The 24,075-nt window shown below is 37.4% G+C and overlaps 2 protein-coding genes across 4 annotated transcripts in view; both read right to left on the reverse strand.

The window, feature by feature from the left end:
* LOC129710827 (protein-tyrosine sulfotransferase 1-like) overlaps nucleotides 1–22,861 on the reverse strand; it is a 36,921-nt gene extending 14,060 nt beyond the window's left edge. For 2 of the 3 annotated variants that reach the window (XM_055658091.1, XM_055658092.1), the window contains exons 1-3: nucleotides 22,008–22,861; nucleotides 15,307–15,505; nucleotides 2,383–2,433 (exon numbers count right to left, since the gene is read on the reverse strand). In XM_055658091.1, coding sequence (XP_055514066.1) covers nucleotides 2,383–2,433; nucleotides 15,307–15,505; nucleotides 22,008–22,861 — 1,104 coding nt within the window. Of the gene's footprint in view, nucleotides 1–2,382; nucleotides 2,434–11,547; nucleotides 11,581–15,306; nucleotides 15,506–22,007 lie in introns of those variants that run through there. The other variant, XM_055658093.1, reaches the window with a different exon arrangement.
* Nucleotides 22,829–24,075, reverse strand: part of crcp (calcitonin gene-related peptide-receptor component protein) — an 85,814-nt gene continuing 84,567 nt past the window's right edge. The window contains exon 7 of the mRNA XM_055658098.1: nucleotides 22,829–22,966. The gene's annotated coding sequence lies outside the window, so the exon portion shown is untranslated. The remainder of the gene's footprint in view (nucleotides 22,967–24,075) is intronic.

Raw genomic sequence — 24,075 nt, forward strand, 5'->3', positions numbered from 1 at the left:
AACATCAATTATGTTTGTCTCACTTTTCCATTTGTGCAGCAAATCAATTTCTGCTACAAAATAAAAGCATTTCCCCTGTGCCTGTAAAGTTGAGCAAACACAGCCACAATCCCTCCTGCAAGCAAATACTTTGTCATTTGTCACCGCTACTCAAATAGACACATCAATAAAATCTTTATTTTACCTGAAACTACTACTTTCTCACACCCTGCCATATTCAGTTTTAGGATCACAATAGCAGTGGAGGGAAATTGTTGAATTAATATCCAAAGGGCCAGGTTATTTATCTGAAAACATGTTTGAATGCCACCAAGGTAGGTGGTGAATTTTAACTCAAGCTATTAAAAAAGACAAAATTAAAATCATATGTTAATAGTGGTAACATTGAAATGCTAGACTGTCATGAAGCCAATCAAGAGAAAATTTCAAGTTTAAAGGAGAATTAGGGAACAACAAAAAAACATCCGAACCATCCACACCATCATTGGTACCAACTATCGAGAGAAGTCATTTGAGCATGAAATCATTTGAACATTGCCTCAAGAATTCAATGGCCTAGTCTAGGTAATCACAAAGCAGGGAAGAGCTGGAAATACTCTTAAATGGCCCACCTCTGGATCCCATAGAGGCTTTACAACATCTACAAGCCAATAATCAAAACATGATGAAATACTATTGAAATCCATGAGAAAAATACTGCACGTGCTGCAAACATGAAATAAAAACAAAATATTAGAAATACTCTGCAAGTCAAGCAACATTTGTGGAGAAAGCAACAGAGCTGATAATAGGTCATCAACCTGACAATGTTAACTTTGTTTTTCTCTCCAGAGACGTTCTTGACCATGGCATTCAAATTGGCTCCTCAAATATTTCCTTTGGTGCTTACAAATTTAGATGTCTAGTTTAGATTGAAAATTCAAATTTATGTTGATATTGGTTTTATTGTTGGGGAATATTTTCATTCCAATTTGATATTGCCATTGCTACTCTTTGCCTCACACTTTATTTATTACTGAAGGTTATTCATGTTTACATCCAGATTATACCTCTCTCGTCCAATTTTCTCAACCTCACTAAACTTTCCAAGGACTAAATACTTGAAATTCCACTTTAATAAAGCCAAGTTCAAATGTTACTTTACCTGCAATATATGGAAAGCAACCTAATTAAGGTAAGTAATTAAAAACTTATTCCAAGCTATTTATCAACTCTACTATTGAAGTTCACAATGCATCCCAAGGTGATTTTAAAATGTGATAGTATGCAGGTTTTCTATTCGTATTATGTACATTCTTTTTTTTTTTTAATTGAAAAAATATAATTTAAAGACTAGTTATACTAAACTATCAGTACCAGCATTTATTAACGTGAATTGACGTTGTATACAAGTTCACCACTGATTTTCCAGCAACTGGTGATCTGGCACCTCTTTAATCTGGACAAAATAATGAGAGCAACTTTAAATCCCACCCTGAAGTCCCCCGATGTCCATCCTCATAGACCAACATTACGAGCTTTTGTTTGATATTCATCGCCCTAAGAAAATCAAGGAAAAGTTCTTTCATACTAATCTAGACTCTTTTACCCAACCCTTGACTTATTAAAGTACTTTTCCGATGTGTTTTTTTTTGGATGTAGCTTACTGTTACGGGCGTGTCCCACTTGACAATATTTTAGGCAACTGCCCACGACTGTCATAGCCGTAGCAAGTCACCGAAAAACCGGCAACAACCTATGCCATCCTGGCGACAATTTATGACAGCACCTACGTCAAGAGAAGTCAAGCTACGCTCACTGACATCAAACCCACTGTCGCCAAAAAATGTTCAACATGTTGAAAATTTAGCGGCGACCAGAAAGACGCTGCGACTTTTTGCACGACTGAGGAGACGACTCCCGGCGACCACCGGAGAACATGTGGTGACAAACTAGTCGCCTGTAGCTGCCTAAAAAAAATCGCCTAAGTGGGACAGGCCTGTTACTCCCAACTTGTAGATTTCCTGCCAGTGTAATAACTGTTTTATCCACCAAGTTTATTTGATGTCAACTTTTATTAATTTCCCACAATTGATTTGATTATATTGTCTTCACAACTTCCAGGTTGTGCCCTTATTTTTACATGCATTTTTTTTTACATCCCCAGGTATCCACTTGGTTACCTAAAAGTTCTGTGATTATTACTCTCCAAGCAAGACATTTTGATATTTTACCAACACGACAAATGAGGCCAAACTAAAGTTTGCAAATTGAACAATTTTCCCAATCAATTATATTCCCAGATACTCTGCAACAAATTTTAATGTACATAACAGCACAAGTTTGCAGGCATTTCACATTTAACCAACTTATTAAAACCCAAGTAGACATTATAAAACCTACCTCTGGATGTTCTTGAAGAAATTCTGGTAGCTGAAAGAAACCTCTTATGACCTGGGGGGAAAAAAAAGAAATAATTTCCTTTAAACATACACTAAGTTTCTGTGGATAAAATACATCAAAACAAAATATGGTATTCTAGTTCTATCAAATAGTGTCAATTTTTTTTTTGCTCCGAGTGGAGGATAAAGAGAGCGGTGGGTTAAAAAATAAATAAATAAATAAACAAATAAGATAAATAAATAAATCAGGAGAGAAAAGTCAGTGACTGAAAATCATGTTATACAATTAAATAAAATAAAAAATAAAAAAATGACAATAAGAATATATTCAATACAAAATTCAGATAGCCTCCATGAAAATAATAATAACTTTATTTATAAAGCGCTTTTAGACAACATCAGTTACCACAAAGTGCTGTACATGGGAAGTCAACAAAAAGTTATTACAAACTACTAAAACCATTAAGACGACAGGACTATAAAAACAGTAAAAATTAAAAGACATTAAAAGCACTAAAACAGGAACAATGTCTCAGCCAGTGTCGAAAGCCAGTGAATAAAAGTGAGTTTTTAGGGAGGATTTAAAGACGGACAGTGAAGGGGCCTGTCTGATCTGCAGCGGCAAGGTGTTCCAGAGTGCCGGGGCAGCAACAGAAAAGGCTCTATCCCCTCTGAGCTTCCGCTTAGACCTTGGTACCTCAAGGAGCAGTTGATCCGCTGACCTGAGGCACCGGGTAGGAGCATATAGGTGGAGCAGCTCAGAGAGGTAAGGCGGGGCGAGGCCATTCAATGATTTAAAAACAAATAAAAGAATTTTTAAATAAACTCGAAAGTGCACTGGGAGCCAGGGAAGGGAGGCCAAAATTGGCGTAATGTGCTCCCTCTTTCGAGTTCCGGTTAAAAGGCGAGCGGCAGCATTTTGGACCAACTGGAGATGAGCCAACGAAGCTCGTGAGACTCCAGAGTAGAGCGCATTACAGTAATCCAGCCAAGATAAAATAAAGGCATGGATTACTGTTTCAAAATGCTGCCGCTCGAGAATGGGCTTCACCTTTGCCAGCTTACATCTTCAACAATATCAAACCAAATCATAAAATGACAAAGCTATTGAATGCAACAGATTTTGATTAAATCAATCTCAAGCAAATACATTAAAACATATTTAGTTGACACCAGGAACTGCAGATGCTGGTTTATAAAAAAAATTAGCACTGGAGATAGACACAAAAAGCTGAAGTAACTCAGGACAGGCAGCATCTGGAAAGAAGGAATGGGTGACATTTCGGGTCGAGACCCTTCTTCACCTTCACCCTTCCAACACATAGCGCTAGAGTAACTCAGTGGGTCAGGCAGCATCTCTGGAGGACATGGATTAAGTGATTGTTTGGGTCCCGACATAGAAGGGTCCTGGCCCGAATTATCACCAGAGATGTTACCCGACCCAATGAGTTACTCCAGAGCTTTGTGCTTTTTGTAAAGCATATTTAGTTCAGCCTTCCAAAATACTTTGATCACATCAGGTAAATAACAATAAAGTGGTTATCTAGGGATAAAGGAAAAGGACAAGGAAACAACCATTCAACCCAGTGTCAGCATTGCTAACTCCCAGTCCATCTGTACTTACCCACCTTTGGTCTACATCCCTTTGTACTCTACATTTGGAAATTAAGGCTGTAGGAAAATAGGCTATAAGGAAAAATAAGGCTATAAGGAAAATAGATTACTGCTCACCTGCAAATCATTGAATGCACAACACTATGGAATATGTTTGAGAAAAAAGTTTCTAATTATGTGATCATAAAAAGATTTTGTTTATATGCGAGATGTAGCATCTTTGGCCCACTGAGTCCATGCAAACCATTGATCAAAAGTTCACACTAGTTCTGTGTTATTGCACTTTCTCATCCACTTCCTACACACTTGCAGGCACCGAGAGAAAACCCTCAGTCACAGGGAGAACGTACAAACTCCACACAGACAGAACCAAAGGTCACGAACAAACTCCAGTCTCTGGTGCTGTGAGGCAGGATGTCTACCAGTGCCACCACTGTGCCACTCTGATTTAAAAACCAGAACTTAAAGGAATTACTGTTAAAAGATACCCATTGTGATTTATTACATGACAGGTGTGTAAGAATGAATGCAGATGCTGGTTTAAACGGAAGATAGACACAAAAAGCTGGAGAAACTCAGCGGGACAGGCAGCATCTCTGGAGAGAAGGGTCTCGACCCAAAACGTCATTCATTCCTTCTCTCCAGAGATGCTGCCTGTCCCGCTGAGTTACTCCAGCTTTTTGTGTCTATTACATGACAGGTGTACACTTAAATTTTTATTTTTTTTTAATTCATTTATCTTTGGCTATACTCTACAATAGAAACGGTGGGGAAATGGATCATTGCAAAGAGCTGATGCAGGGATGTTGACGGGTAAATTATATTATTATTTTACCAAGAAAGCCTGATGATTAACCAAGCTAACAATGCCTGAAAACAAATCTCCACTTCACATCTAAAACTGGTTGAGCCTTTGCATAGACCGTTTATTAAACTAAACACTTAAACAAAAGAGAAGTTTAATGAATTGTAATATGTATTCTACTTAATAACAAGCATCATAAACTCCACAAACAAAGGAAAACATATTGCAAGAACATACTAAGGATTACCACAACAAAATATTACCAACATGAAGCAATAAAAACTGAATTATGACATTTAAGAAAAAAAGCACCAAGAAATAGATGAAGTTTTTCTGAATATTTATTGAATTAAAATTAGCGTTAATTTGTTTACAATGGAGCAGTACAAGAGACTGAATGAATTACACTATTTTATTTAAAAAATTCAAATTCTTTTTTGAACGAAAATATGATAAAGACATTGCAGGTACCTACTCCACCTACAAACTCTAGTTATTAAATATATTTGTGCTGGATGATAAATATTTTGTGCACAATATTCGTTTTTAAAGTTCATTTTTTTCCTGGAAATGAAATTTAACATTCAAGTCTCAAGCAATATCACAAGGAAAGAATTGCAACTTCAACGTACAGGTCACTCATTTTTAAGTATTTGGTCTACTGTTACCACTTTTATCTTATTGTAAACAGCTGAAACATTATAAAATTGTTTAGAAATATGTTCTATTGTCAACAAGATAAATATTAAATAAATGTTGGTCTTTTCAATTTGTGGGAAGTGGACATCTTTGGCTTTGAGAAGCAGGTTGATTATGGTCTTCTTGAACCACTGCTAGAGTTCCTCTAGGACGTTTGCTTCCTGTACTTTTAGGCATGGTATTCAGGAATTTTGATCCAGTATTAATTAAGGAACAACAATATTTCCAAAATGACGTATACCTTAAAATACAATTTTCAGGTGGCGAGGCTTACCTACTTAATGTTAAGGAATTAAAGTTTACGTTTTTGGTGAGTAAAAGCATTTTAATAATGCTAATGACTTTCCATCATATGATACTTTACTGATGATTGAAAGTGGATCAGTGGAGTGCTAAGTGGCTAGATTGGATTTGTCTTGTTTTGTGGACAGAGTATTCCCAAACGTATTACATGGGAGAGATCAGTATTATAGTTGCACCATATCAGCTTGATTGGAAAGATGGCTGGTTTTGGACGAATTAATTGCTAATGCAAGGATGTCAGCAGTTTCCATTGTCTTAGTTGCATCCAGTTGTCAGCCTTTTCTTGATATAGTTTGGAGCAAATTGTATTGGAAGTATGGGTTCCAAAGTGATGAAGTTCCTCCAGTTCTGGGTCTAGATTGGTGCAAATCCTCCAACCTCACATTCTTTACTCACTTGCTCGACCATTATTGAGGATGGGTATGGTTAGAATATGTCCCTTTCCAGCTTTGATCTGATCTGTTAATTGTGGTACTGCTTAAGTGTACACCTCAGTAGATCAATCCTGCTAGTGGGAAGCAATATATCCATGGATGGTGGTGGTGCTGCTTGATACTGGCTAAAAGGTAACTTAAGGCCACATCAGTTAATTGAGTAGCTCTCTTCTGACACAGAGCTTTCTCTATTTAGATATAATCTCTACATATTAGCAAATCTCTGGATCATTACTTGTCAGGTTGTCTTGCTAGCTAGTTTTTGCTAACTTAGAACACCATCAAACATTCCAGCAACTAGAACTGGCAAGTGATGATAGACTCTCGTTGAACAAATTCTTATGGAATTGCTGAATCTGGACATATTCAATTTTCCTGAAGGTTATTGAGGATTAAAAACATTTCAATAACACTGCTGGCAACACTTTTGATCAACCATCACTTTGCTGATGAATTAAAGTATATGAATGGAATAGTAATTTACCAGATTAGATTTGTCTTGCTTCTTATGGACAGGACACTCTTAAACACCCTGTCCTAAAAACTATTCTCAGCTAAGACTGGGAAATTAAATGTGTACTCAGTAAAGTCAGCCATATATTGTGTTTAACAGTTGGGATTTGGGAATTCTAGTCCAAACTCTAACCCATAAAAATGTGCCAAGTTCTTGTAAGTACTTGGACAGACAATTTGGCTTATTATTTTTCTTTAGAGTAATCTTTTGAGTAATTTTTCAAAATATTAAATTGCTCACAACAATGGGTTAGTATTCAATAAGTTGTCATTGCCAAAACAAATTGTAGGAAGCAGACTTGAGCTTCTCCTATGTACTTTGATATTTTACCCTCAAGAAGACAATTAATCATCCCTATCATATAGCCCGCATATTTTAGTTAGGGAAATAGATTTGCAGGAAATTTTAGTTAGCTATTTGCTACTCCCTTCAACAAAAATTGGAATCGAATTGACATTTCATGGAGGGTTTCAAAGTTAGGAAGGGATGAGGCCACAGTATGATGCAAAAGCTAGGATAGGAATTTAAAAATCAAAGCTATCGCTAAACTGGAAGCCAATACAAGTCCACGGGCATAGGGCGATGGATGTCTTGGGCATTAAGTTGGAAAATGGAGTGATGTTTTGGATTACCTCAAATGTACAGAAGGTAGAATGATGAAAACCAGATGGTAGTGGGATAATAAAAGCTGGATGGGAGTTGTGCAACAGATTGTACTCTCTTTAACATTTGGAAGATGTGGTGCCGAAAATAGCAGACACCATTCCAAATCTGACTGAAAGTCTCGAAATGCAGTCCAATATGTTGTCAGCCTTACAGATAACAGCTCACTCTTTAAGATTCTTTGTTCAAATTGCCTTTCTTTATATCCAAATAAGTTACTTAAATGAATGGAATATCACTGGAAAACAATCCAGAGTGGAAACATAAACAGATTTTAACCCATATACATCAGCAACTAAAGGAGAATATCAGTGTTCCAACCTGTGGTTTTAATAATAGTTTTTAAAGTTGAGTCCTAGAAATGAAATCTGTGATCTGATGACTCAGCACATATTATATTTAACAGCAATCTTTGAGGAGCTCAAATCCAAGTTCCAATCCTGTTGAATGGTTCTTCATTTGTCCCAGGTGCATTTGATGAATACAAGTCAGCGAATTCAAGGGAGTAATCACTTTCAGCTTTCAATTTAAACCGACTGCATTCTGGAAGATTGTCTCCAAATGAATTTCAACTTTGAAAATGCTGTACTAAATAGCTGGAGTCTCATCTTCAATCAACAGTCTAATCATAACAATGAGGATCAACCTGGAAATTTAGTAATATTAAAACATGTGGCAAGATTTTACACTAAAACAGACTGCCCATGCATCTGTATGCAACCCTATCATGGAATGCGAATAAATGCAGATTATGTTTTAAAATAAATTATTAAAATCAGTCAGTCATCAGATGAGAACGCACATAACATAACCACAATTTTTACCATGTTAAATTTCAAGCAGCAGCAGGCACCCGGCTACGCTAAAATTATGAAGCGATTCCTCATTAAGCACAATGAACCTATTAACTTTCATGCAGTGAACGCTACTAAATCTATAAACTCTAATATTGTCCTGACATGATGCATAATAACACAGAAAGCGTAAATACTGACATAGCACCATTAGGTCTAACTGGTGCAGACTGATCTGCTTCACAGGTTTATCCCACTTTTCGTCTACTCCACTCCATACAACCAATCAAGTAGCTTGCTAATGGACTTTACCAATGCTTACAGATAAGTTTACTTCATGAAATAAAATTAATTTGGAAATTCCCAGCAATCTCATCCCACAGATCCTGAGAATTTATTAGAATTTACTGGCTGTTAGGTTTGAATTAATGCAGTCCAATATTCATTCAGCCTCACAGCCAGCAGCATATGGTATTTGCTGTGGTACTATTAAAACTTGTGTGCATATGCAGTGTTTAACATGGTGAACTATCATACCCAATCAAAACCTGGTCAAAAGGGAGTTTTAAGCTGCTTTTTCAGCTAATTTTGAACCTGGCTGTAACAGATTGGATACTATCGATTTTAGAGGTACAGCGCTGGATAAGGCCTTTGGCCCACCGAATCTGCGCCGACCAGAGATCACACCGTACCCTAACACTATCCTACACAACAGGAGCAATATACAATTTTTTTTACTGAAGCCAATTAACCACAATCCTGTACATCTTTGATGTATGGGAGGAAACCGGAACACCCAGAGAAATCCCACAAACTCTGAACAGACAGCACCCATAGTCAAGGCAGCAGCTCCAATACAGGGGAATGATCATTTTGGAAAGTAAACCTTCGGTCTGGAAAATTTAGCAATAAAGCTCCTAATCCTTAAACTGTTCAATGCTTGGAATATATTAAAATAAGCCAAATTAAAATGACAAATATCTACAACAATTAAATATTTCTCACTACGCCTCAAATTCCAGGGATGAGAGTTTCCAAACTACTATTAGTTAAATTTCAAACTGGCTTGTTTTAGCATATGTTTTTTTTGGTTATTTGATTTATGAAGAGAATAAGTGTACTTTGTGAAATATTGGCTAGCATTTCCTGGAATGAGTTAATGTGAGAACCACATTTGTAACAAATCACAAGGGATCATTCATCTTGTATCATCATAAATGGAAGAGAAGTGTCTCAGAAAACAATTTTCAAATCTTTACAGCACAAGGTGCAGAATATGATTTTTGTTTATATCTATCAAAACTTGCAGATTCTGAGAAAAGATACAAGAAAAGCATTTACTTTTAAGTTGGAGTCCAGGGCTTGTATGGGCTGTCAAAAGCACGAGGCCAAGACTTGCTGATGGTCTGCCACTGACTCAAAATGGAAGCTAACGATATAGCTCTATTTTGCTTGTATTACCTTGATTTTGGCTGGGGTAAAGGTCCCATGGATGCCACTTTTCCTGGCGTAGCATCCAACGACATTGATTACAAGATTATGGGTATTTGGGAATGAAAAAAAGAAATTTTCATTTCTTTACCAAAATCTTTTCAACATTTATTTTTAACCATTGTATGTGTTTTTACTTAAATATTTGGTAATTAAATCTAATTACAGTTCAATTTTAATCATTTTTAAGTACTCTGAATGTCAAGCATGAAAAACATGAAACATACAGCTTAGAATGCTGACTGAGCTGATGCTTTACTGTTCAGACGCTTCAAAATAGGTCCTTCATAACTGGTTCTGGCAAGATGTACTATCACATTGGAGCGAGATTGCAGGTAAGCCACAAGAATGCGTTTCGGAAATAGAAAACATTGTCTCAGTAATATCTTGCCCACTAAATGTACATCTGTCAATGTGATTCCACCAGTTACATCTTCCCATCCTCTCCCCTTTCCAGAGATCTCCCTCTCTGTAAATCCTTGGCTCGCTTATTCCTTCCTACCTAACCCATTTCCCTCCTGGGCATTTCCCCTTAATGCAACACCTCCTTTCGCCTCCATTCAGGGATCCCAACAACCCTGCTAGGTGCAGCAAAGTTTTACTGGCATCTCTTCCAACCTCATCTCTGGCATTTGGTGCTCCCGTTGTGGCATCCTCTAAAACAGTAAGACAAAGCACAGACTAGATGACCATTTCACCAAACATTTACCCTCTGTTAACCACGACCAGCTGGAGCTCCCAGTTGCAGGCCATTTTAACTCTCCTTCCATTGCCACAATGAGGCCATGTGTAAATTGGACGAACAACACCTCATATTTCTCCTGGGTAGCCTAAACCCCATATGGCATGAATATTGATTTCTCCAATTTCAGGTAAAGCTCCTGGCCCCTCGTTCTTATCCACCATTTTGACCACTCCCCCCCCCCCCACCCCACCCCACCCCACCCAATGTGCGCACACCTTTCTCCCTCTACCCGTTACCCCAGGTGCTTCCCCCACCCCCTCCACTCAGAATTTCTTATTTTCCTTATTTATCACTCCTCAACACACTCCCACCTCAAACCAACCCCACCCCTTTCTATCCACTGTCCTCTCACTTTACATTTCACTCCTTCACTTCCTTCCTTATCCGGCATCCTTATATCTCTATTTCACCTCTAGCCTTTGTTATTGTTTCGACCCACTTGCCAATCACCCCTCACTTATACCCACCCATCATTTTCTAGTTTTTGCTTCACTGCTTTATTTTACCTTTCTTCACCACCTTTTTCCCCTCTACTCTATCAGTCTGAAGAAGAGTCCAGATTAGATACATCATTTAACCATTTCTCTCCATAGATGGTGCCTCGCCTGCCAAGCTTCCCTAGGACTTTATCATCTTTTTTGAAGTTGTACAATGTAGTTATCATAAGAATTGTACACTACAAAGAGTAATATTTCAGAGACTGATCCTCATCCAAATTCTCAGCTAGAATTCAACTTTGAGCACGACAGGTATTTTACCTCCATCTACCATTCACTCCCAAAGCAGGTACGTCTAAAAGCAAGTAATCAGAAAGAGTATCCAACATTAATGCATAGCACTTACCAGAATAATTTTGCAATCCATTTTAAAGGACTAAGTAATAAGCATTACTGCAATAACAGGAAATGTAGTAGCCAAAATCAAGTTTTCACAAACACCCACATTTAATGACGGGACACCGACACAGAATTGTTGTCAGTAGTGAAGCAACAGCACTTCCAATCTCTGCAACAGTATACGTTCCTGACAAGGACCTTGCAATCTCTGCGGTACTTACTGACATTGTGCCAATTCTGGCATCCACTAGTTTTGATGTCATCAAGCTGGCTGAACAGCCAGTCATATTAGAGATGTTTCCTACAGTAAAGCAATAAGCATTTTAACTCCATGGTGCTAAAGAGACAAGCAAATGCAGATTAAACTAGAAAATGAAGACATAATAATTACACAAGTACTTTAAAATCTCATGTTTTTTAGGGTGAGGTAGTTTGCCAATTAAAATCCCACAGATTTTAACTAATTGCAAGCTCTTCATGATATTTCAGTAGGGAAAGTTTATAAGACTAAATCCATATATAGCGGGTGACTTTGCATCAATTTCTCTGGAGGGACCCAAAAATAACATACATGAAGCTACATTAGGTTACCAACAGAATTTCCTCAATTCTATGTTCATTTTCAAAAAGAATGAAGATGCTATCAGTTACACAGGCACAGGTATTTTTTGTAATTGCATTTGCTGCAAAATCCAGGTTAATGCATTTTGGTCATGTAGACTGATGAATTAAAACATTGGACAGGACAGGACAGCGCAGCAAATTCCCCTTCTCTTTGAAATACTGTCTCATGATCATTCATATCAACCCAGGGGCAGAAATGGTCTTAGTTTAGCCTTTGAACAAATGCTGCACAGCTCTGGCTCTTCCAAAATACATTTGGACAGATGTGGATAGAGGGGATGTGGGCCAAATGGGACCAGCTCAGAATGCCAGCTTGGTAGGCATGGACAAGGTGGGCTGACGAGTCCGTCTCCATGCAGTACAGTTCAATGTCTCAATGATACCTGGAATACTATAGCACTCCCTTATTTTTAAATGGCATTCCAGCATCAACGTGCAAATGATACAAGGATTTAAACTGATCATCTTCTAACTTGTAAGGCAAGAATGCGAGTAACTGAGCCAAAGCTGATAATATAAGCAACAAAGCCAAAGGAAAAATTAAAATAGGCAATATTGTAAATACACAAGGGGTCAGGCTGTTTTTGCGCAGGCAGAAAGTTAGTTAAGGCTTATCCACTTTAACTGTTAATGCGGTGTTTTCTGTACATGTTTTAGATTTCCAATATTTGCAGTATTGCGTTTTTTCCAGGTGAAATAATATGAGCCCATTTCCTCTCCCATCCTAAAATGTTTCTACTTTACAAATCCAAGGAAACACCCAAAATACAATGTTCATTCCACCCTCAGATGAACAGCAGGATTCCCCGTTGAGATTACATATTTAGCAAATCACTGGTAGCTTAAAAATTTCCAACTGCATTTTCAAGTTGAAATAGCATTACTTAGCTGTATAAACAAACTATCACCAAGTCAAACGAAGAGTCCAACACAGATCCCTGGGGACTAACATTGGTTATTCTGACATTCAAAAAGTTTTGCTCATCCCTGTCCACCTCATAAACATTAATTAATCAAAATATGCATTTTCACTTTCAATAAATACAAACGTAAAGCAAAGAGATTACAAACAGGTTGTAGCTTCTAGTTGTACTCTTGCAATCCCCGTGCAAACTTCGGAACCTTCGAAGACCAGGTTTTGACTAAATTCTCCCTGGCTTCTGAATTTGACTAGTTAATTTGACTAATCCTGATTTAATTGAAAAGAACTCAACAAATAAAATTCCAAGTCTTGAGCATTTTCAGTGACTTTATTTTTTTTCAAAAATTGCACAATACAAAAAAAAATGACATTACAGTCTGATTTCATACAATGAACTAAAATTATTGTGGTCTATATGTTTTAATTATGTAGCAATCTTTTCCCAGACGTTTACACCAGTACATGAAAGAGCTGTATATACACATTTAAATGGGCAATACAAAATGTTTAAATACACGAGGGAACAGTACATACGAAGAACCCTAGAACATTTTCCTTACTGAATTTCGTGGGTAAATATAGCAGTTTACCACCATTTGTTTCATAGAAAGCTCCAAATGCTAAAGTCTTCAATTGGTCCTGGGGAGCAACTTTCTTAAAAATGTTCAAGGATGAATTAATTAAAAAATGAATGCATAATTTCTATTTTTGTTGCAATTGAAGAAGAGTTTCAAATAAGTTGGAATCATGACGGCAAACAGATTAGAACAGATTTATGCAACTTTGATATTCAGCATTGATGTTTCATATTAGTGGTAAGTCACGTTGACTTATTTGTAAGATTGAACAAGACAATGGAAGAAACTATGGATATGGTTACCACATGAGTAGCAATCTTTTAAATAATTGCATGTTATCCAAGACATTTTATTGCATTGTTGTAAAAATGGTTTTAATACAAAGTTGCATTTTCTCTGGTCCATAAAATGATCCCAATTTCAATAAAACTCAAGTCTGTTTCATCTTTAGTGGAGGTTAAAACAAGGCAGCATGAATTATTTAGAGGGGAAGTTCTGATTTTCTACTTCGTAGTTAGCTGACAATCCAATATTCCTAAAAGCATTAACCACTTGTAGCAAAGGTGATTCAACTTTTCAGAACAATTCACTACTTTTGGCAAGGTTGCTTAAAGCTTAATGTGCAATATATTTTCTGAATAATACTTTTATTCACATTCCAATTTAAAAAACTGCAGCAAGTTTGCTTTTTAAAAAAAAAAAGTGCAGTTAAAAAGAGAAAATAAACAATTCCTTGCAGACAGCGATTGGATTAAAAGTGCAGGAAATCCCAGCTTTCCAATAGCAAAGTGATGCTCAATTTTTAATCAAACAAATCATACATTTATAAACACACAAAAAACTCCATTTAATTATTCATCTTAATTTCAACACTGTCATAATAATTACTTGTCATCAATTTAAATGCAATTTAGTTTTACAGAAGTAATTAAAAACTTCCAAAAGGGCCAGACTGGCCTTCCTATTTGTAAAATGTTTTTCAGTGACGTTGAAAACATGCATGTAAAAACAAGTTTTTTTTTAGATTAATATAAAAATGACGGATGTAATTTTAGAACACATTTAAAATAATTTTCATACTTTAATTTGAAATCTGATGAACTACAAATTCATTTTAAACTAAGCTGTAATAATTCTGAAATTTAACATGATACATGGGCTGACTCACTTTGTGCCCATCTCATTAACAAACTTAAACTATTAACCAATGTAAATGGAAATATTTTAAATGTGGTCACATTCCAGTAGAATAAGTTCAAGTTCACTGGAATGTAACCTTGTCATCTATTCCGGTACGTAGTTTCCCAAGATTATGTTCAACTAATAAGTGTATTCTCTCTAGAAGATTAATATTTCCTTCATGTGTTTAACTGGAATATTTACTTATAAATGCTTGATAACCATTTGTTTCAAATTGAGCTAAAGAATTACAAACTCAAGTCAATATTAATCTGTACAGCTCAAATTATAACATTTTTCTGGACACAAGAAACAGATTTGAATCCATGGTTTTAGCTTAATATTTGTTTATTTTTAAGATGAACAAAATTTGCTATAAAAAGGACAACATTTTCATTTGTCAAATCAGAGTGGAGTTTAAGGAGTTCGGTTATACAAAATTATTAGGAATAAAATGATTTGCTTAGATTTCTTTGGTTTTATATACACCTAAACAAAATTAAGACATTGCATCTATTCCCTTAAGCCAACTGTTCATTAAGTAATTCAGAAGATGCCAAATTACAAAGACACTGAAGATGCAACAGATGCATACAAAGAAATGACAAAACTCAGACTCCACAGATCAAGAAATAATTAAATATTATCAACTACTTTATCAAGAACAATCACAATCTCGGTTATTTGAGAAGGATGCCCCAGATATTTAAACTCTTACACCTACCCTTTTAGTGTTTTCAATAACTGCTGGATCTGGTTTTCCATAATTTGGTGGGTTTGCATATGGATCATATCCAAGTTTTGCTAACATTGGGGCAATCACTGGCATTTCGCGAACTACTTCATGCGGAATTTTCCCCACCCATTTTGTTAAGGCTTCAATATTGACAGGTTTGATGACTTGATCTGTAGATCGTTCAACCCTGTAACATTAAAAACATTGTAAAGTTTAGCTTTTGGATCATAGATGCTTGTAAATATAGAACCATACATACAATAATACTTTTTTCACCCATTATTGATTTCAGGAATCAACAATATTAAATCCTTTACTCATTGAAAAACATTGATCTCTGTTAAAACACAAAGTATATGTGCTATACCATCAGGTTCAGCGCCCAACCAAGAAAAATAAGCCCAATGCCAAAGTAGTATCTAAACTATACACACTTATTATACTTTCGGACAATAACTAATTTAACATATTCAGTAATAAGCCATCTCTACATGTTAACAAACCCATAAGCTAAATGTTTAATCAAGAATCTCAATCCCACTGCCACATGAGAATCTAGCATTTGATAAGGTCCCACATAGGAGATTAGTGGGCAAAATTAGGGCACATGGTATTAGGGGTGGAGTGCTGACCTAGAAAATTGGTTGGCAGACAGGAAACAAAGAATAGGAATTAACGGGTCCCTTTCAGAATGGCAGGCAGTGACTAGTGGGATACCGCAAGGCTTGGTGCTGGGACCGCAGCTATTACAATATACATCAATCATTTAGATGAAGGGATTCAAAGTAACATTAGCAAATTTGCAGATGTCACTAAGCTGGTTGGCAGTGTGAACTGTGAGGAGGATGCTATGAGAATGCAGGGCGACTGGGACAGGTTGGGTGAGTGGGCAGATGCAGCTTAATGTGGATAAATGTGAGGTTATCCACTTTGGTAGTAATATGCCTGTACTGTATTAACCTGTATAATAACCTGTTTCAAGAGTTAGATTTTGTTCTTGGAACGAAGGGAATCAAGAGATATGGGGGAAAAAAGCAGGAACGGGGTACAGAAGGGCCAACTCCTGCACCGATTGTCTATCAAAATACTTTTACACAGTTAAACCATGGACAACAAAAACTAGCACGTAGATGTGTAGGATAGAACTGCAGATTCTGGTTTACACTGAAGATAGACACAAAATACTGGAGTACCTCAGCGGGTCAGGCAGCATCTCTAGAGAAAAGGAATAGGTGACGTCTCAGGTCTGAAGAAGGGTCTCAATGCGAAAGATCACCTATTCTTTTTCTCCAGAGATGCTGCCTGACCTGCTGAGTTACTCCAGCATTTTGTGTCTATCTTAGGAATGTAGATGTTAGTATATCATTGGGGTTATTAGGTGGGCACCTCCCTTCACTGATGTTTTATTGAGTTAGGCCCACAACACCTCTGGAAGGTTCAACAGTTAGTTCTAGCGTCCTAAAACCACCCCGCTCAATACTTAGTCCTTAAAACTGACATTTTCATTAGAACAAGGTAAAATTAGTTGATTTCTACTTGTTCAGTGGAACACCATCTTAGTTTAAATACTAAAAGCAGCTGCAAAAACAAACTAAACTAAATGGATGGCCAACAGCAGAGTTCTACAAACTTTAACAATGAAGCTTAACATGTAATTATGAACGAATTTACAAATATAAATGCAATTTCTGCATATGCCGTACATGTTAATGATAGTTACAGGTCAAATTTTAAAAAATGGTCACTTCATAATCAGAGCTTTAACCAGCAGGTGGCACAGTTGCACTCACGGCCCGCATTCTGCTCCACTTCAAGCTACTTCCTTCTTTTCACAAACTAAATTTGGTTTTGGCTAGAGGTGGTTGATGTTGCAATGAAAAAAGGATATTTTAAAAATAAATTGTAACCACTGAATGGTTTAAGCAACATTAATAAGATTATAGAAAACAGGAGGAAAAGCACAAGTGACATGACATCAGCGTTGGGCATGGAAATTCATTTGAAGTTGAGACTTTGGCTTCTCCACCTGTAATTTGCATAACTATCAAAACGCTGTTTTACAAGCACTGTGTTTCAGCTTTGGCATAGGTCAAAATCAGCTCCTGGTCCGGCCTTGGAAATCCAACATTTTGTTTGGTTCTCGGCACCCTCCTCATTTCTTACACTCCCTCTCTTCAATTTCATTACTTGCTTTGCCTAGCTCTGTGGGTCTTCATACTTTATCTTCAAAGAAACATCCACATTACATATTCAAACTGGTTTTCCTGTTCGCAATTCTGGTGGCAGACGTTGCCTTTTTCTATGGCTTTGATACTGGTTACCAAACTCCAATTAATACTGTAGAACAAATACAGACAGCACATGGCTTCAGGTCAGATTTTAATTCCAGCATATGCAACTTCATGACACAATATTCATCTTCCTCTAAGATGATAACCTAGATGTAGGAATCATTTTATATCTGTGAGCCTAACAGTATGGGGAAAAAAAGGTTGTGGCCAATTCTATTCCTATTAATTGCCGTAGCATTAATCATTAAGAATACAATTTCTGATCTATGGGGATGTCAAAGGTTATGGGGAACAGGTGGGAAAAGGGCAAGGCACAATTACTTATTTCCTTGCTGAATGATAGAGCAGGTTTTTTGGGTTGCAAGATTTATTCACTATGCTCTCATGTAGGTTCCCAACAAGTAACTGCACTTTGGTATAATGGTATTCTACCTAGTAACAAGGTAGGAGAATAATTGTTGTCTTAAATCGAGACTGAGGTTCCTGGATAGGACTAGGTTGTGCTCATCAGATACCCTCTCACTTTCCTGAACTGGTCCAACCCTTTCAAACACCATTACGGGAATTAGTCTGTTCAATCCGCACTGTTCTATCTCCATCACATTTGAGTAGGGACAAATGTAGGCAATATTCCAGATACAAGCACTTCAGGACCCCATAGTATTGGAACAAGAGATCTTGGTGAGGACGCACATCCGAAAATCCTCCTGGAATAAAGACCAACATACCATCATAATTGCTTGATGAACTTGATGATCATCTCATATCTGGTCTCCAAAAGGTCACAAAGAATTCACAATTAATTTACCTCCTCGTAAATATTGCCCCATCTTCAAAATATTACCTGATCATTCTCATACATCTGTACACGAGTAGCAGACAAAATTACCTGCTTTATTTCCACATCAGAATGGTGTTTACATTTTGGAAGTAATTTACTGACCACAACATACTTGATTAACATTCTAAAAGAAATCCAAAAAAGTCTGATACAAATGCAAAACTTATTTTATTCCCTGTAAAATAATAATGAAACAGTTGCCAAGATATTTTATATTACTAGCCATGTTCTTGTTTTGCTTCGACATTTTGTTCCCGAACCCTGTGGTGTCTGAGGTAGCACATACTTCCAAACCGAATAAAGTCAAAAAATATTTATAAGCATATAACAGGCAGTACAAGTACAGCTCCAAAAGGAGCATTCGCATTGAGCGGACTTCCAATTCTCCTATACTGTAAATCGTATTGGGAAGCTTTAAAAAAAAAAATCTGCCAAAGCCAGCAGCAAGGAAGCAAACTTTCACTGTAAGAGTGATACAGCTTCCAGCTTTTATACATGCAAATAAATCCAAAATTGCTGTCAGATCCTGGCTCACACATTGAGCAACTCCAGCCATTTCTGCAAGTCCTTACAGTATTGACTGTAGTTGCTCAAAGTGTGCACCAGGATCTGATAGGAATTTTGGCTTCAGTTGCATGCACAAAAGCTGGACGTTTTGTACCTGCACATATAAAGCACGTACAGTGCCCTCCATAATGTTTGGGACAAAGACCCACCATTTATTGATTTGCCTCTGTACTCCACAATTTGAGATTTGCAATAGAAAACATCATATGTGGTTAAAGTACACGTTGTCAGATTTTATTAAAGGCCATTTTTATACATTTTGATTTCACCATGTAGAAATTACAGCTGTGTTTATACATAGTCTCTCCATTTCAAGGCACCATAATGTTGGGGACACATGGCTTCATAGATGTTTGTAATTGCTCAATGTGTTTAATTGCTCAGGTGTGTTTAATAGTTTAATATAAGAGAGCTCTCAGCACCTAGTCTTTCCTCCAGTCTTTCCATCACCTCTGGAAACTGTCATTGCAGTCTATCAGCATGAGAACCAAAGTTGTGCCAATGAAAGTCAAATAAGCCATTATGAGTACGAGAAACACAAATACAAAAGAGACATCAGCCAAACTTTAGGTTTACCAAAATCAACTGTTTGGAACATCATTAAGAAGAAAGGTGAGCTTACTAATCGTAAAGGGACGGGCAGGCCAAGGAAGACCTCCGCAGCTGATCACAGAAGAATTCTCTCTACAATAAAGAAAAATCTCCAAACACCTGTCTGACAGATCAGAAACACTCTTCAGAAGTCGGTGTGGATTTCAATGACCACTGTCCGCAGGAGACTTCATGAACAGAAATACAGAGGCTACACTGTAAGATGCAAACCACTGGTTAGCCACAAAAATAGGGTGGCCAGGTTACAGTTTGCCAAGAAGTACTTAAAAGAGCAACCACTGTTCTGGAAAAAGGTATTGTGGACAGATGAGACGAAGATTAACTTATATCAGAGTGAAGGCAAGAGCAAAGTATGGAGGAGAGAAGGAACTGCCCGATCCAAAACATACCACCTCATGAGAATGAAGTTAGGAGGGAGAGATACATCAGCAATGATTGAGTGGCGGAGTAGACTGGATGGGACAAATGGCCTAATTCTGCTCCTTTCACGTGACCTTATGGGTGACATAATCTGATCCTTCAGTGCTCATCATATAAATCTGGGCTGTAAATTACATTTGAAATTGTTTGAAAATTAGTTGTATGCAAGTATATTACAGGATATACTGTGTAACCCCAAAGCTTTTATTAGGAAAATGGTGCATATATTGGTATTCCTGGGCAAGGGATAAGAGCCACAAAGGTAGCTCAGCTACTCCAGCTTGCTTTTGCATTTCAAAATAATTAATTATTTAGGATCCCTGCAAAACATCGACATTTCTGATTATGATCTGAAACGTCCCGACAAAACGTCCCCTGTCCATACCTTCCACCGGTGCTGCCTAACTGGCTTATCATTGATCACCAGTTTACACTAGTTCTATACTGGGTAAGGTATACTGAAGAAGGGTTCAGTCTGAAGAAGGGTTTCGGCCGGAAACGGAGCCTATTTCCTTCGCTCCATAGATGCTGCTGCACCCACTGAGTTTCTCCAGCATTTTTGTGTACACTAGTTCTATGTTATCCCACCATGGCATCCACTCCCGACACACTCTGGCCAATTTATGGAGATCAATTAACCTACAAAACCACACGTCATTGAAATGTTCGGAAGAAACTGGAGAACCCACAGGAAGACCACGTGGTCACAGGGGGGACATGCACACTGCATACAAACAGCACCAGAGGTCGGGATCAAACCTGGGTCCCTGGCACTGAGAGACTGCTGCTCGACCAGTTGTTCCACTATGCTGTGGGCATGGGGTTCTACCCATACTCATGATTCATTCAACATCCATAAATAATTCATCATGTGTCACTTAAGGGTGGAAGTTCAAACACATTTGAGAAGATTGACTTCACAAAGTTACTTAAAAGTTAAGCAGAATAATGCTGGGTTTGGACTATCCCAAGGTGTTAACATTTTATAGGTTGTTAGACCACAATTCCATGATCAGATCATTAATGCTATAAATTTCAATTGTTGAGATCCAAGCTTAAAGATGGAATGTAGAGAATAATACACAGAACAAACCTAACCAACTCAAGAGCTCTAGTGCCCAAAATATGACTATGTAAAGAAGGGGAACATCCAAATTATCATAGTATGAATGAATACGTTTAGTCATATGAATAAGTAACAGCATTTTGCATTCAGATCAGGTTGGGGGGGGGGGGGGGGGGGGGGGGAAGAGACCCCTGCCACAGGCACCATGTAATCCCGTGCTACCTGCTCCATGGTGGGATAGTCAGCGACTAAACCGTCTCCCCCACCTGGTTTGCCAGGTGAGGAGGGGGCTGTGGACCCCCAGCAGGACCAAAAACAAGACCTGTCAAAGGGCGGTTGAGCTTCTAGCGAGCCAACGGCCACCCACACTTCAGTAGAAGTAGTGATCACTGTCATACATAGCATTGTAAGGAATGATGATAAAGCACACACACCAAAATCCTATACTCCCAGCAGCGGAAGTCCGCAGTAACAGGAGGACAGAGATGTGTGGTGTGTCCGTCACTGTTCCCGTTGGAAACCAGCGCCACTGCGTCGCTAATGTTTTCAACGATAATGAATGAATAATGATTTTGCGTCATAAAAGTAAATGTGTATAGATATCCTGCAAAACTAAAATACATACAACTTGCAACAGGATTACAGACGTTCTGCTCAGTATTTCTGCTCAGAATTACTGCTCAGGATTACAGAAGTTCTGCTCAGTTGCACTTATGTGCAATGACAATAAAAACGATATTATTATTATTCTTATTTGTCCTAACCACAATAACTACATGGGGGCTCAAAGTCATGTATACTTTATTTACCATTAATGAAACAATACTAAAATAATACTTTATACAAATCACTTTTATAAGTATTTAAACATTTAAAGTAAATTTATACTTACTTAGAAAGTGAAACACCACCAACTTTTCCTATCATTTCTTCATGATGTAAAACTGCTGTATTCCAAGGTATGTCTAGGAACTTCAGAACATTTTTCATCCATGTAGTTGGATGCAAAACAAGTTGTTCATAATGTACTGGCAAACACTTATTAAACCCAGTTTCTAAACACTGGTTATACATGGTCTCAATGGCACGGTTCCATTTGGTCAAGCAGTCTCTGTAACTGCTGAGATCAAATCCTGCTATGGTAACTTTCCGAGTAATCATAGAATGAACTGAAGCACGGCCATCTCTTATCATTAGAATAAATTTTGCATTGGGAAATATTTTGCTTAAGTAAGTCAACGATTTAAGGGCAAACGGATCTTTATTGCACAAGTATTTAGCGGGTTCCCCATGTTTAACAATAATTTCTAGTAAAAAGGCTTGCATGGCTGAATCCAGCACCTCATCCGTAACACCAGCTTCATCCAGTCGCTGCTTTTCCCGGCCGGATTTGCTCCACATATGCTTCATCGCTAGAATTCTAGGAATAACTCTGGTCTCTTCGCCACAGCGAACATCAGGATGAGCATCGAGCATAGCCCTCATGAGTGTGGTGCCACTTCGCGGAACGCCTCCAATAAATATTAATGGCATGTCTTTGTTGTAAACAAATCTGTTTGAATTATTTTTTAATCCAGTTCCCGAAACATAATTTAGTGATCTTCCATTACTTAATACCTGTAGAAGTTTCCCGTTGTGATCTATTTTATGGTGGCATTCTAATGCATACCGGCCAAGATAAAACACTGTGAGTGAACTAATCACTAAACATGCTAAAAGCAAGTTGTGTTTTAATTTGCCTATCATTTTGAAGTATCGCAACTACAATTGACGTTGATCCAGATTTCCAAAATAGTCCACTTTAATTTTCTTTACATCAATTCCAAGGCACCAGAAATATAGCACGCACATCTGAAAGAAAAACAAAAATTGATGAATAATTTGAATTAAATTACATCTGTTCTGAAAACCAAGAACAGATTTCATTACACAACTGAAACATTCCTTCTTAAACAGAGCAATGTATATCCTCAGTCTGAAGAAGGGTTTCGGCCCGAAACGTTGCCTATTTCCTTCGCTACATAGGTGCTGCCGCACCTGCTGAGTTTCTCCAGCACTTTTGTCTACCTTCAATGTATATCCTCAATATATTTTCTATTGCAAACCACAAACTACTTGCAAGTATAAAGTATTAAAAAATTGTGATGTTGCCAAATACAACCATAATGAACTGCACAATTATTCTTATCATGCTTGTAAATGTAATCCAGTTATGCAAAAAATATTGAGCAAGATCCTCCTAATCGCCACTCACTGCTTCATAGGATCACTCATCTTGGTTTTTCCTTATGTGTACAGCTGAACAAACTGACGCTCCACATCCTAAGGCATCTCGAAAGGCAAAAGATTCTGAGCAGGCAGTCTATCCAGAAGCACTCACCGCTGAATGCCTTTAATACTTAAATACCAATATTCAAATGGATTCCGATTAAAAACATTTGAAATAGTGAAGAAAAATTATTCGAGCAACCACCTCTCGCTATACAGTTAATTACCCCTTTCAAAATTTAAATTAAAAGGATTGGTGGCCGTATTAATCCAGCCCTTCTTCACACAAGAGGCTGACAATGAAGGGAATGCTCAGATGCATTGATGACTGCCCTGCAGCTTTCCCTAAACTCTGATTTTAAACAAGTACAAATCAAGAAGAACACAGCTGAAAACAGTAAACAGACACTTTCAGTATCATCAGCATTCAGCCCAGTCAAATTGGTCTGGTTACATATTCATCCTTCAGACGATTAATTATGTATATTGAAAATACTGTCAACTAAAACTAGAGTTTTATTTAATAGGAAAATATATGTAAAAATTTCATTTTTCTGCAGTGAACTCCTCTGAAAAGATGACTCGGGAATTTTGGGTTTATGAACTAGTTTTCTAAAATTTTAACACAGCATCACCCCAATAAATCACAAAATGGCAGGATTTTCTATGTAAGGTTCTCATAATCCATGGTA

Source organism: Leucoraja erinacea, chromosome 28 (genome assembly GCF_028641065.1).
Source record: "Leucoraja erinacea ecotype New England chromosome 28, Leri_hhj_1, whole genome shotgun sequence".
Lineage (NCBI taxonomy): Eukaryota > Metazoa > Chordata > Chondrichthyes > Rajiformes > Rajidae > Leucoraja > Leucoraja erinaceus.